General features: G+C 43.2%; 1 protein-coding gene across 4 annotated transcripts; it reads left to right on the top strand.

Annotated features, from left to right (window-relative positions):
• The first annotated feature begins 592 nt into the window (after positions 1-592).
• On the top strand, positions 593-11,530 carry LOC120062562 (dual specificity protein kinase CLK4-like). Of its 4 annotated transcripts, none has more exons than XM_039012629.1 (12): positions 593-717; positions 1,268-1,422; positions 2,490-2,742; positions 3,426-3,525; positions 3,903-3,969; positions 6,822-6,938; positions 7,281-7,447; positions 7,806-7,900; positions 8,066-8,195; positions 9,489-9,571; positions 10,268-10,438; positions 10,623-11,530. In XM_039012629.1, exons 2-12 carry the CDS (start codon positions 1,268-1,270, stop codon positions 10,770-10,772), a joined length of 1,488 nt encoding a protein of 495 aa, XP_038868557.1. In that variant the 5' UTR covers positions 593-717; the 3' UTR covers positions 10,773-11,530. The 4 variants fall into 4 exon arrangements, with proteins under 4 accessions (XP_038868557.1, XP_038868558.1, XP_038868555.1 ...); XM_039012630.1 differs by having other exon boundaries at positions 611-629; XM_039012627.1 differs by having other exon boundaries at positions 673-821.
• Positions 11,531-13,397: the final 1,867 nt, after the last annotated feature.

Raw genomic sequence — 13,397 nt, 5'->3', positions numbered from 1 at the left:
GGGTAGTCATGGATACAGCACACTACTCATTACACAGCCAACGACGTGTGCCTCACCATGCAATAATTACTCCAAATGCATCTTCTCATTATTTATTACATACCTTGGAAACTGGAAAAATAATTTTCCTCCCTTGCTCTGCACAGTATTGCTGCACATAGTTTCATATTTGTATCTCCGTAATAATTGTAATAGTTATCAGTATCTTTGACAACTAACACATGAGATTCCAGCTCAACAATTTAATAATCAAGCTGGAAATGTTCTTTGCATAATGATTCGTTTTTTATACTGCTTCCCCCCCCACTTAAACAAACTAACAGAGAACAGTTTACATTAAACAAGGTATTTATTGATGACAAATGTTTTGGAAACCGAAAACATCAATCGAGATCAACGGTTTCATTGATGAGAAAATTAGCAGAATGTCGGCCATAATCCATCTTCTCCCACTGCCGACCACTGGGCTTCCTCTTACTAATTTATTTGGTAGCGCTAGGAAACGCCAACCGGATGCTTCACATTTATACATCCTGTGAAATATCTGTCTCATTGTTCTATCTATGACAAGAACTTCGAGCAGCAGCAGAGTTCGCCATTTTGGGAGGCAGCTTTGTTCGTACACAAAAGTATAGATAAAACATCGGTTTTTTTGTTTAGTTTTTTTTTTTTTTTTAAACCTATTAGTTGTTTGGGGTACATCAGTCGATAGATAAAGTGAGGACAGATGATTTGATGTGTAATACTACAATGTAAACATATAATCTGTTCAACATTATCTTGCTAGCCTTCACGTTTCGTCGACGAACCAGGAAGATAACGTTAGTAAGCTGGCTAGCCAATGTACAGATAGCTAGTTATTACTTAATGAAAATTGTTGGCATTGACGCTAACATTTATCAGATGCATGTTGCTGACGTTATCTGAAGAAGTTAGTCAAGCAGCTAGATAGGTTTCACTTGGATTGTTTTTAATTTAGCTAGCAAGTTAACGTTAGGTAAATTAACGTAGCTAGCATGTTAGAACAAATACACCAGTCGGTGTCTGTAGAGGATAAATTGACCATGATTAACTAGCTAGCGAATGCTAGAAAAGATTGTACGCTATTTACTGGTGTATGGTTGAATTTACTTCATGACATCTAGAAGATTAACTAGCTATCTATATGTAGATTTTAATAATTTTTTAGTTTGTTGGCACTGCAGCTAGCCATGTGACGTTAGCTCGTTTTAGCTATTAATGTGAACATTCATCACTTGTGTGGCAGATGCGACAGGCAAAGCGAATTCGTTCCCCTGGCGTTTGGCTCAGTGAATTCAGCTGGGTGGAGAGCCGAAAGCGCCAGAAGCGAGATGATTCGAATAGCAGTGTAAGGGAGAATAAATCTCGAAGACGTCAACAACCCCTCAAAACACATGAAGGGTAAATATGACCCAATTTCCCCCCCCCCAACAGAACTGTTAGAGGCCCCACCCATCCACAAGCAACCCCAGTGGTCATGTCTGTCTCTTCAGTTAGGTTGGTAGGATCCAGCAGCTATACACATGCCAAATGTTTTCAAAGCAATATATTCATGTGGTGAGGACAAGCCATCATCTTATAAATAACGAGTGAAATCCAAGCTCACAGCATACTTTAGGCCAAAGTTTATTTCAGGAGAATCTGCCTTTTTCCCTGCCCTTGACAGACGTGGTCACAATTCATTTTCGAAGTTTGAACTATTTATTATTGGAAGTCACTGTCATTTGACAATATATCACTGTACATTTTATTGCTGGAAGGTAAAATCGTGTCCGGTTTCTGTGTCCGTCTCTGATTGAGCTTGTGCTTTGTGAGAGATGGAGGTTTATGGTGGAAGTTTCCAGGGCAGAACGGGCAGGGAAGCTCTAATAATAAGTCCCCCGGCAACGCAGACCTTTTCCTGGAAGAGACCTGACACCACCAGGGTGCCATCATGGCTCTCTCTGACTCTGTGGGGCTCTGGAGGTCCAGAGACTCAAATCACATTCCTCTGCTGAAAGGGCTTCACGGATTCCTCACTGAGCCAAAACAACTGTCGTAGCGGACACCTGTGCTTTCGATTTGTGTGTGGGTGTGAGAGAGGTAGAAGGGGATTCTGCTGGATTGGGGGGGGTGCTTGAGCACACATACATTCAAGCTGGCTACTCATATTTATATGATAGATTCATGTGAAAGGTTGCTACATGATATGTTCTAACAGCTCTTGAGACATATTGCCTGTCCAGTTTGTTGCGTCAGTTTACCCCCAAAACTAGGAATCTACACTATGCTCCACTATGTTAGGCTTTCATGATGTTGCACTCTGTAGTTGTAAATAAGCTTGTTACTAATTAAAAATGTTATATATTAAGACCCTTGGGATTGGGTGTCGGGGAAGACGTAGGTCCCGGCCATTAGAACCAAGCAGTGGGTAAGTAGGCAGGAGAAGGAGTCAGTCACTTAGCTGTCTTGTTGTTCCTCCCTTTCAGGCACTACCTGGAGACCCACAGCCTGAACCAGCAGAGGATAGAGTCTAAGGACAGGAGGGCCAGAGAAGCCAGCCTGGAGATGGGCTACGACGAGGACAACAGGGCCGCTGCCACCAGGGACAGAGATCGCGAGAGGGAGAAGGACAAGGAGTGGCACCACTACAGCAAGTCATCCGGGCGGAGTGGCAAGAGTGGCCGTAGTAGCCGCCGAGGGCGGAGACGCAGCCCTTCTCATCAACGCTCCTCTTACTCGGTATGAGAACATCTTACACGCTCTTCTCTCCTTTCCAACCAACTCCCTATATGGTTATTAGTGGTGTTAGCTTTTCTTTGTCTATCTTTCTCAATATGTACCACAGTGAAAAACAGATGGGTTAGAATTATGGATCCAATGTTAGTACCAAAATTCACTGAATACCATCTAGGCATAACTGTAGCAGACTAAGCGCAAACACCTTTACAAGGCTTCAATAAGAAGAGTCAAGGGTAACTTTATATGTATCATTAACAGTCAGAAGATAACCAAAACTGTAACTTGAAAGACACAAAAATGCATATTAGCCTATTTTACTAGACTGATGGTTGATAATGTTTTGTACCGCTTACTTTGAGAAAGTCTCTCACATGAACCTTGTTGTTGCCATGTTTCTCTTCTGTAACACCCACTATGTGGTGACGCCCCCTATGCCTTTCTCTGGTGGGGCTGAATTTGAATGTGCTGCTCCCGCTGTGGTCCGCTGGCGCTGCCTGGTTCGCTACCCACCCACTCTGAATGGGCCGATCCATCCGAAATCTCTCCCCCACGTCCGATCCCCCCCTCTGCCCGCTGAATGAATGAATGGCACGTCCCGTTGTGGTGGCCTGGCCTGATGATGGTGTTCTCTCTGGGTCGGTGATGGTGGTTGATGGTTGATGATGGTGGTGATGGGACAACAGAGGAGCCATCATCGCAGGAGCAGGAAAAGATCCCGGAGTGTTGAGGATGATGACGAGGGTCACCTGATCTATCACAGGGGAGACATGCTAAGAGCCAGATGTATAGAATATATCCCTTTTCTCTCTCTGTCAACTAGCTATCTGTTATGTTGTTGCTTTTTCATATGGTGTACTGTTGCAAAATACTATTCTATTGTAGACACTTGTATTTGAGCGGGTAGGGTTTATCATTGTATTGTTAAATGTGGATTCGTTATTACACATCGCTACATAACATCATTATTAGTGTGATGTGTGTACTGTGTATTATGTTTTGTTGGCTTGGAGCCCTGTCCTGTTCTAGTTACAGACAGTATAATGCTAAATCCATATCAAACAAAGCAGCTAGGCAGACATTTTGTGGCAGATCAGGTGTGATGGTAGTGGATGGCAGTCATCACTCCTCTGGTTCTAACTAATGCTCTTTATTCCCTGTAGATGAGATTGTGTCAACTCTAGGAGAAGGAGCCTTTGGGAAAGTTGTGGAATGCATCGATCACTCTAAGTAAGTCGCTCACTGGAAACGTCTGGATGTCACGGTGACAAAGCTACCCCTCTCCCCTTTCAATTCAATTTAACGGCTTTATTGGCATGGGGAAACATATGTTACATTGCCAAAGCACGTGAAATAGATAAACAAAAGTAAAATGAACAATAAAAAAAATAACAGTAAACATTACACAAACAAAAGTTCCAAAGTAATATACATTTCAAATGTCATATTGTGCAAATAGTTAAAGTACAAAAGGGAAAATAAATTAACATAAATATGGGTTGTATTTACAATGGTGTTTGTTCTTCACTGGTTGCCCTTTTCTTGTGGCAACAGGTCACAAATCTTGCTGCTGTCATTGCACAAAGTGCTATTTTACCCAATAGATATGGGAGTTTATCAAAATTGGTTGTTTGAGTTCTTTGTGGGTCTGTGTAATCTGAGGAAAATGTGTGTCTCTAGTTTGGTCATACATTTGGCAGGAGGTTAGAAAGAGCAGATACGTTTCCACCTCATTTTGTGGGCAGTGTGCACATAGCCTGTCTTCTCTTGAGAGTCAGGTCGGCCTACGGTGGCCTTTCTCAATAGCAAGGCTATGCTCACTGAGTCTACATAGTCAAGGCTTTCCTTAAGTTTGGGTCAGTCACATTGGTCATGTGTTCTGCCACTGTGTACTCTGTTTAGGGCCAAATAGCATTCTAGTTTGCTATGTTTTTTTGTTAATGCTTTCCAATGCGTCAAGTAATTATCTTTTGATTTGGTTGGGTCTAATTGTGTTGCTGTCCTGGGGCTCTGTTCACAAACAGACCCCACAGAGGCCCAGGACAGCAACACAATTAGACCCAACCAAGTCATGAGAGGACCAGCTTGCTTAGGGGACTCTTCTCCAGGTTCATCTTTCTGTAGATGACAGCTTTGTTTTGAAATGCTTGGGAATCGCTTCCTTTTAGGTGGTTGTAGAGTTGAACGTCTCTTTTCTGGATTTTGATCATTAACGGCTATCGGCGTAATTCTGCTCTGCATGCATTATTTGGTGTTTTACATTGTATGCTGAGGATATTTTTGCTGAATTCTGTTTCAATTTGGTGTTTATCCCATTTTGTGAATTCTTGGTTGGTGAGTGGACCCCAGACCTCACAACCATAAAGGGCAATGGGTTCTATGACTGATTCAATCATTTTTTGCCAGATCCTAATTGGTATGTCGATTTTAATGCTCCTTTTGATGGCATAGAAGGCTCTTCTTGCCTTGTCTCTCAGATCGTTCACAGCTTTGTGGAAGTTACCTGTGGCGCTGATGTTTAGGCCGAGGTATGTATAGGTTATTGTGTGCTCTATGGCAATGGTTGAATTTGTGGATTTGGATTTTTTTTGGGAACACCATTATTTTTGTCTTACTGAGATTTCCTGTCAGGGCTCAGGTCTGACAGAATCTGCAGAAGATCTAGGTGCTGCTGTAGGCCCTCCTTGGTTTTGGACAGAAGCACCAGATCATCAGCAAACATTTGACTTCAGATTCTAGTAGGGTGAGACCGGATGCTGCAGACTGTTCTAGAGCCCTCGCCAATTCGTTGATAGATACAGTACCAGCCAAAAGTTTGGACATCTCATTGAAGGGTTTTTCTTTATTTTTACTATTTTCTACATTATAGAATAATAGTGAAGACATCAAAACTGAAATAACACACATGCAATCATGTAGTAACCAAAAAAGTGTTAAGCAAATCAAAATATATTTTAGATTTTAGATTCTTCAAAGTAGCAACCCTTTTGCCTTGATGACAGCTTTGCACACTCTTGACATTCTCTTAACCAGCTTCACCTGGAATGCTTTTCCAACAGTCTTGAAGGAGTTCCCATATATGCTGAGCACTTGTTGGCTGCTTTTCCTTCACTCTGCGGTCCAACTCATTCCAAGCCATCTCAATTGGGTTGAGGTCGGATGATTGTGGAGGCCAGGTCATCTGATGCAGCACTACATCGCTCACCTTCATGGTCAAATAGCCCTTACACAGCATAAAGGTGTGTTGGGTCATCGTCCTGTTGAAAAACAAATGATAGTCCCACTAAGCACAAACCAGATGGGATGGCGTATCGCTGCAGAACGCTGTGGTGTGCGTTGAATTCTAAATAAGTCACCAGCAAAGCGGCATCACACCTCCTCCTCCATGCTTCACGGTGGGAACCACACATGCGGAGATCATCCATTCACCTACATTGCGTCTCACAAAGACACGGCGGTTGGAACCAAAAATCTCAAATTTGGACTCATCAGACCAAAAGACCGATGGAAATCTGTCCAATGTCCATTGCTCGTGTTTCTTGGCCCAAGCAAGTCTCTTCTTATTGGTGTCCTTTAGTAGTGGTTTCTTTGCAGCAATTCGACCATGAAGGCCTGATTCACGCAGTCTTCTCTTAACAGTTGATGTTGAGATGTGTCTGTTACTTGAACTCTGTGAAGCATTTATTTGGGCTGCAATTTCTGAGGCTGGTAAATCTAATGAACTTATCCTCTGCAGCAGAAGTAATTCTGGGTCTTCCTTTCCTGTGGCGGTCCTCATGAGAGCCAGTTTCATCATAGCACTTGATGGTTTTTGCGACTGCACTTGAAGAAATTTTCAAAGTTCTTGACATTTTCCGTATTGACTGACCTTCATGCCTTAAAGTAATGATGGACTGTCGTTTCGCTTTGCTTATTTGAGCTGTTCTTGCCATAATATGGACTTTGTCTTTTACCAAATAGGGCTATCTATTGTATACCCACAGTGTGCTCTCAAACTGAATCTCTATTTCTCTCTATCGTTCTAATCTGAAAGCCTCAATCTCACTCACCGTTGGATATGTGTGTCTCGTCTGTGATTCCAGAATTGGTTCTCGCGTGGCACTGAAGATCATTAAAAACATTGACCGGTACCGCGAGGCAGCCATGGCTGAGGTGGAGGTGCTGGAGCAGATGAACTCTCTGGACTGTGACCGGAGATAGTAAGTCACGACATGTTATTAGAACAAGCCCCATACATAAGCAGAAATCATGTAGACTTTCCATTACGAGGATGATGTGCAGTCTCACATGCAGTAGTTGGTTATCTGCCAGGCGTACACTTCAATTATGGAATATAATTTAAATATCGCACTTTAATGATCAGTGTGTCATCAATGTGAAACACCATTGATTGTCTTGCCTAGCTACCTAATCCACTAACTGATTGGCTCTGAATAAGATTCTGCTAATTACTGAAATGTAAATCCCTCCTCTCTCCCCTCTCTCGCTCTTTCTGTCTCTTGCCTCACTCCCCTCCCTCCACCTCTCCTCCGCCTTCTCAGTGGATGTGTGAGGATGCTGGACTGGTTCGACCACCACGGTCACGTGTGTATATCGTTTGAGCTGCTGGGGCTCAGTACCTATGACTACCTGAAGGAGAACAACTTCCAGCCGTTCCCGGTAGAACACATCAGGATCATGGCCTACCAGATCATCCGAGCCGTACGATGTGAGTAGTTACCATAGAATGACACTTTAGAACATACTGGAGTAGTCTTTTAATTGGATCTCTGTGGTAGTAAGCACCACCCACACTGGATAAGAGCAATGCTACATGTCTCAACTTAAAGGTTATTGTGTGTGTCCCAAATGGAACCCTATTCTCAATATAGTGCACTACTAAGTATTTCATTTGGGGGGGGGGGATACTTCACCGTTTGGGAGGCAAACACTGTAAATGAAAAGCTGTTGGGTTATAGTGGTGACTTCAGAGTGTATTCCATTGTACAAATGGTGTAATAGAACGAAGGGTTGTCTACTCTCCTGCCTGTGTTGGCTGTGTTCTCCATGGTTGCTGTTTGTTTCAGTCCTGCATAAGAACAAGCTGACACACACTGACCTGAAGCCCGAGAACATTCTGTTTGTGGACTCAGAGTACGACATCGAGTACAACGCCAAAATGGTACGAGTCTGTTACCTGCCCACTCTCCCACATTGATCTGTGCTGACAAAACACCGTGAATGAACTGTGAAGTTCACTGATTTGGTTGTGTCAGCCCTATTTGAATTTGTGTACTGTCTGACTCAATCAAATGAATATTTGTCATGACTCATATCTGCCCTACAGAAGCGCGACGAGAGGACGTTGAAGAACCCGGACGTGAAGGTGGTTGATTTTGGCAACGCCACATATGAACACAACCACCACACCTCCGTAGTGTCCACACGCCACTACCGCGCTCCAGAGGTCATTCTGGGTAAGACGCATACTTCCTCAATGCTAATTCATGATATTGCTGATGTTATGTGATAATGCTGCTTATCGTTGTTGTCTGATGAAAACTTGATCTTCAAAACAAACTTTTCAGGAAATTAAAAAATGACCATATTTTCCCGTTAACAAACATACAATTATAAAACTTCAGAAGCTATTTGTAATACATTTTCTTGATCTTAGAGTCCTGAAATGTTTAAAGTACATGAAGGGGAGTTACTGATTTCATTAAATGTAGAAAACTGAAAATGAGGAATAACAGAGTTCCGGGGTTTTCATCAGACAGCGACGTTACGCAGACCTAGACTGCATCCAGGTGGCATAGGGGACCATTTGGGCTGCATCCCTGTTTCTCTGTTGCTGATGTCACGCTTCTCTCTCTGTGTAGATCTGTGGAGTCTGGGTTGTAACGCTTCTCTCTCTGTGTAGATCTGTGGAGTCTGGGTTGTAACGCTTCTCTCTCTGTGTAGATCTGTGGAGTTTGGGCTTCTCTCTCTGTGTAGATCTGTGGAGTCTGGGTTGTAATGCTTCTCTCTGTGTAGATCTGTGGAGTCTGGGTTGTAACGCTTCTCTCTCTGTGTAGATCTGTGGAGTTTGGGCTTCTCTCTCTGTGTAGATCTGTGGAGTCTGGGTTGTAATGCTTCTCTCTGTGTAGATCTGTGGAGTTTGGGTTGTAATGCTTCTTTCTCTGTGTAGATCTGTGGAGTCTGGGTTGTAATGCTTCTCTCTGGGGAGTCTGGGTTGTAATGCTTCTCTCTGGGGAGTCTGGGTTGTAATGCTTCTCTCTGTGTAGATCTGTGGAGTCTGGGTTGTAATGCTTCTCTCTGTGTAGATCTGTGGAGTCTGGGTTGTAATGCTTCTCTCTGTGTAGATCTGTGGAGTCTGGGTTGTAATGCTTCTCTCTCTGTGTAGATCTGTGGAGTCTGGGTTGTAATGCTTCTCTCTGGGGAGTCTGGGTTGTAATGCTTCTCTCTGTGTAGATCTGTGGAGTCTGGGTTGTAATGCTTCTCTCTCTGTGTAGATCTGTGGAGTCTGGGTTGTAATGCTTCTCTCTGTGTAGATCTGTGGAGTCTGGGTTGTAATGCTTCTCTCTGTGTAGATCTGTGGAGTCTGGGTTGTAACGCTTCTCTCTGTGGAGTCTGGGTTGTAATGCTTCTCTCTCTGTGTAGATCTGTGGAGTCTGGGTTGTAATGCTTCTCTCTGTGTAGATCTGTGGAGCCTGGGTTGTAATGCTTCTCTCTGTGGAGTCTGGGTTGTAATGCTTCTCTCTGTGTAGATCTGGGCTGGGACCATGCCTGTGACGTGTGGAGTCTGGGCTGTATCCTCATAGAGTACTACCTGGGATCAACTCTCTTTCAGGTGGGGGACTGTCGGCTATCCACAATATCATCATACTAATAATGCCTTCTGAATCATGCATTCATCTCAAGCTGTTCATGCTTCTTTCTATGCGTAGGTAGATCACAGGGGTTTTTCTGCATAGAAAAGTTTGGCCGGGCCTTCTAAGTGTTGTTAAGGGTCGCCTAAGTCCATACAGTAAAAAAAAAATAATAATAATAATAATCATTTGTATGGAAAGACATTTTCAGTGTAAACTTGAAACGACTAAAACCAGATATAATGTATGTAGAAAAGATTATGGACCTATATATTTTTTAAATAAGATCATATTTGAGAACTATTAATCACTTAAATAAAAGCTAGACAGTCGGGGAGAATCTAAATTTTAAAAATGATCCCTTCAGGCTCTTTTTGTCATGGCATAAGTCACTCAGATAGCATAAGAACACGGCATAAGCCATTGCAAAATGTGTAGATTTAATGGAAATTAGCTTTAAAACCGCAACTGTTCTCTCAGCACCATGGCAAATGTGTGGAATTGCAGGAAATTAGTTTTAGAACAGCAACATTTTGTTATTGCGGCCAAGAGGGCTTTCAAATTTGCCACCACACCCACCACCTAAGCCCTATTTTGATCCAGAAAAAACTCTGGCTCAGTGTGTCCTGGGTGTAACGTTAGACTCATCTCTGTGGCTCTTGTGTTCTCTCCTCCAGACACACGACAGTAAAGAACACCTGGCTATGATGGAGAGGGTCCTGGGCCCCATACCGGTACATCTCCTGCAGAAAACCAAGAAGCGGCGGTATGTCCATCGGTACCAGCTGGACTGGGATGCACTCAGCTCCTCTGGGAGATACGTGAGGAAACACTGCAAACCACTCAAGGTAAGGAGGGCCTCCAGCAATATGGCCAACCTATTCTGTATCCTCAGTTAATTTAATGGAACTGACCCTATAGATACTAGTGATATAAAGACGTCTGAATCACAGTGTTGTTGTGGTCATTGATATCAATAAATGTGACCATCTCCTCCCCTCCACCTCTTCCATCCCCTCGCTGTCCCCTCAGCAATACATGATGGTCCAGAGCTTGGACCACGACCAGCTGTTTGACCTGATCCAGAAGATGCTGGAGTACGACCCAGCTAAACGCCTGTCCCTGGACCAGGCTCTCAGACACCCTTTCTTCACCTGCCTACGCAAGGCCACCAGGAAATGACCTTTATTCCCAGCGTGGACCCCAACCTGACCCTGCCTGTCATCGTGACAATCATCACAACCATCGCCATGACAACTATGATGATTGACGATCGCCATGGCCCTACATTGACTCTCCGGGAGAGATTGTTTACCTCTGGCTGTATCAGTCCGCCCACGTGGCTTTATAGTCCATTGCTGTCATGCTAGTTAGTGTTAATGTATTGCGAGTTGTATCATTGTAGTAGCAACCTGGTTCACTGATGAAGCTGGTGAGTTATTCTATGGGCTGTCAGACTTAATCAGTAAACTCCAGTTAACGTTGTTTTTTTAATTGCGATTTATGGCATTGTCTAAATGCTTTCCAAATACTGAAAACATCCCAAATACATAACCTATTCAGCTAAAAACTAGTTGACATTGAGGTTAAAGAAAGTGTGCTTTTTCCATTTACCTTATTCTGCTAACCGTTAGGCAAAATCAAGATGTCAATATTCTTGTAATGTTTTTGTATAAAAAATCTTACATTTCAGCTTAATTTGAGCAAATTCAGAATTTGTGATTAATCGTGATTAATCAAAGCAAATCTTGTAATTCACTCGATTACATTTTTGATTTGTCTGACAGCCCTATGAGGTTTTTTTCCCAAGTCCCTGTTTTCAGTATGACTGGATTTGTAACTTTTGGAATATCGCTGTATGTGTGCATTTGTTAATAAAAACGTCTGGAGAATGAACGTATATGTAAAAATAAAGTACCCTGTGCACAGTAGTGCGTATAGTTCAGTAGTTCACAACCCCTTTTTCACATCTGATTACATGACCCTCATTTTTTTTAACACATCGAATCAATAAACCCCTGCAACCCCACCAAGAAACTCAGGACCCCTAGGTCGGGGACCACTGGTCTAGATCCAGGAGCTGGTTTTGGCAGGTACAACTAGTGTTAAATGTGTTTAAAAACCACACAAGAAATATAACATCCCAGAAATGTTGCATATGCACATAAAGCTTATTGCTCTCATTTTGTGCACAATTTTGTTTACATCCCTGTTAGTGAGCATTTCTCCTTTGCCAAGATAATCCATCCCCACCTAATAAATATGACATATCAAGAAGCTGATTAAACAGCATGATCATTACACAGGTGCACCTTCTGCTGGGGTCAAAAGACCACTCTAAAATGTGCAGTTATGACACACAACACAATGCCACAGATGTCTCAAGTTTTGGGGGTGATTGCAGTTGGCATGCAGACTGCAGGAATGTCCACCAGAGCTGTTGCCATATAATTTAATGTAAATTTTTTCCAATAAGCCCCCCTCCAATGTCGTTTTAAAGAATTTGCCGGTACATCCAACCGGCCTCACAACCGCAGACCACATTTAACCGGGCCAGGACCTCCACATCCGCTTCTTCACCTGTGGGATCGTCTGAGACCAGCCACCGGGACAGCTGATGAAACTGGGTTTGCATAACCGAACAATTATTGCACAAACTCAGAAACCGTCTCAGGGAAGCTCATCTGCTTGCTCGTCGTCCTCACCAGGGTCTTGACCTGACTGCAGTTCGGCATTGTAAGTGACTTCAGTGGGCAAATGCTCACCTTCAATGGCCCTGGAGCAGAAAAGTGTGGTTTCAACTGTACCGGGCAGATGGCGGACAGCGTGTGGGCGAGCAGTTTGTTGATGTCAACGTTGTAAACAGTGCCCCATGGTGATGGTGGGGTTATGGTATGGGCAGGAATAAGCAACAGATAACAAACACAATTTCATTTTATCAATGGCAATTTGAATGCACAGAGATACCGTGACGAGATCCTGAGGCCCATTGTCGTGCCGTTCACCCGCCGCCATCACCTCATGTTTCAGCATGATAATGCACGGCCCCATGTCGCAAGGATCTGTACACAATTCTTGGTAGATGAAAATGGCCTGCATCCTCACCAAACATGTCACTCATTGTACTTGTTTGGGATGCTCTGGATCGACGTGCACGACACCATGTTCCAGTTCCTGCCAATATCCGGCAACTTCGTACAGCCATTGAAGAGGAGTGGGACAACACTCCACAGGGCGCAAACAAAAGCCTGATCAACTCTATGTGAAGGAGATGTGTCACGATGCACGAGGGAAATGGTGGTCACACCAGATACTGACTGGTTTTCTGATCCACGGCCTTGCCTTTTTTTTTAAGGTACTGTATCTGTGACCAACAGATGCATATCTGTATTCCAGTCGTGAAATCCATAGATCGGGGTCTAATGAATGTATGTCAATTAATTGATTTCCTTATATGAACTGTAACTCAGTAAAATCTTTGAAATGGTTGTATGTTGTGTTTTTATGTTTGTTCAGTGTATAGCAGTGGAGGCTGCTGAGGGAAGAACGACTCATAATAATGGCCAGAGCAGCGTAAATGGATTGGCATCAAAAACATGGAAACCATGTGTTTAATGTATTTGATACCATTCCACTGATTCTGTTCTAGTCATTGCCACGAGCCCGTTCTCCCCAATTAAGGTGCCACCAACCTCCAGTGGTGTATACAGTGCCAAGAAAAATTATATGAACCCTTTGGAATCACCTGGATTTCTGCATAAATTAGTCATAAAATTTGATCTGATCCTCATCTTAGTCACAACAATA

The sequence above is a fragment of the Salvelinus namaycush genome, chromosome 17 (assembly GCF_016432855.1).
Source record: "Salvelinus namaycush isolate Seneca chromosome 17, SaNama_1.0, whole genome shotgun sequence".
NCBI classification, from domain to species: domain Eukaryota; kingdom Metazoa; phylum Chordata; class Actinopteri; order Salmoniformes; family Salmonidae; genus Salvelinus; species Salvelinus namaycush.
The sequence above is the reverse complement of the archived record's forward strand: the minus strand, read 5'-3'. Positions and strand labels throughout refer to the sequence as shown.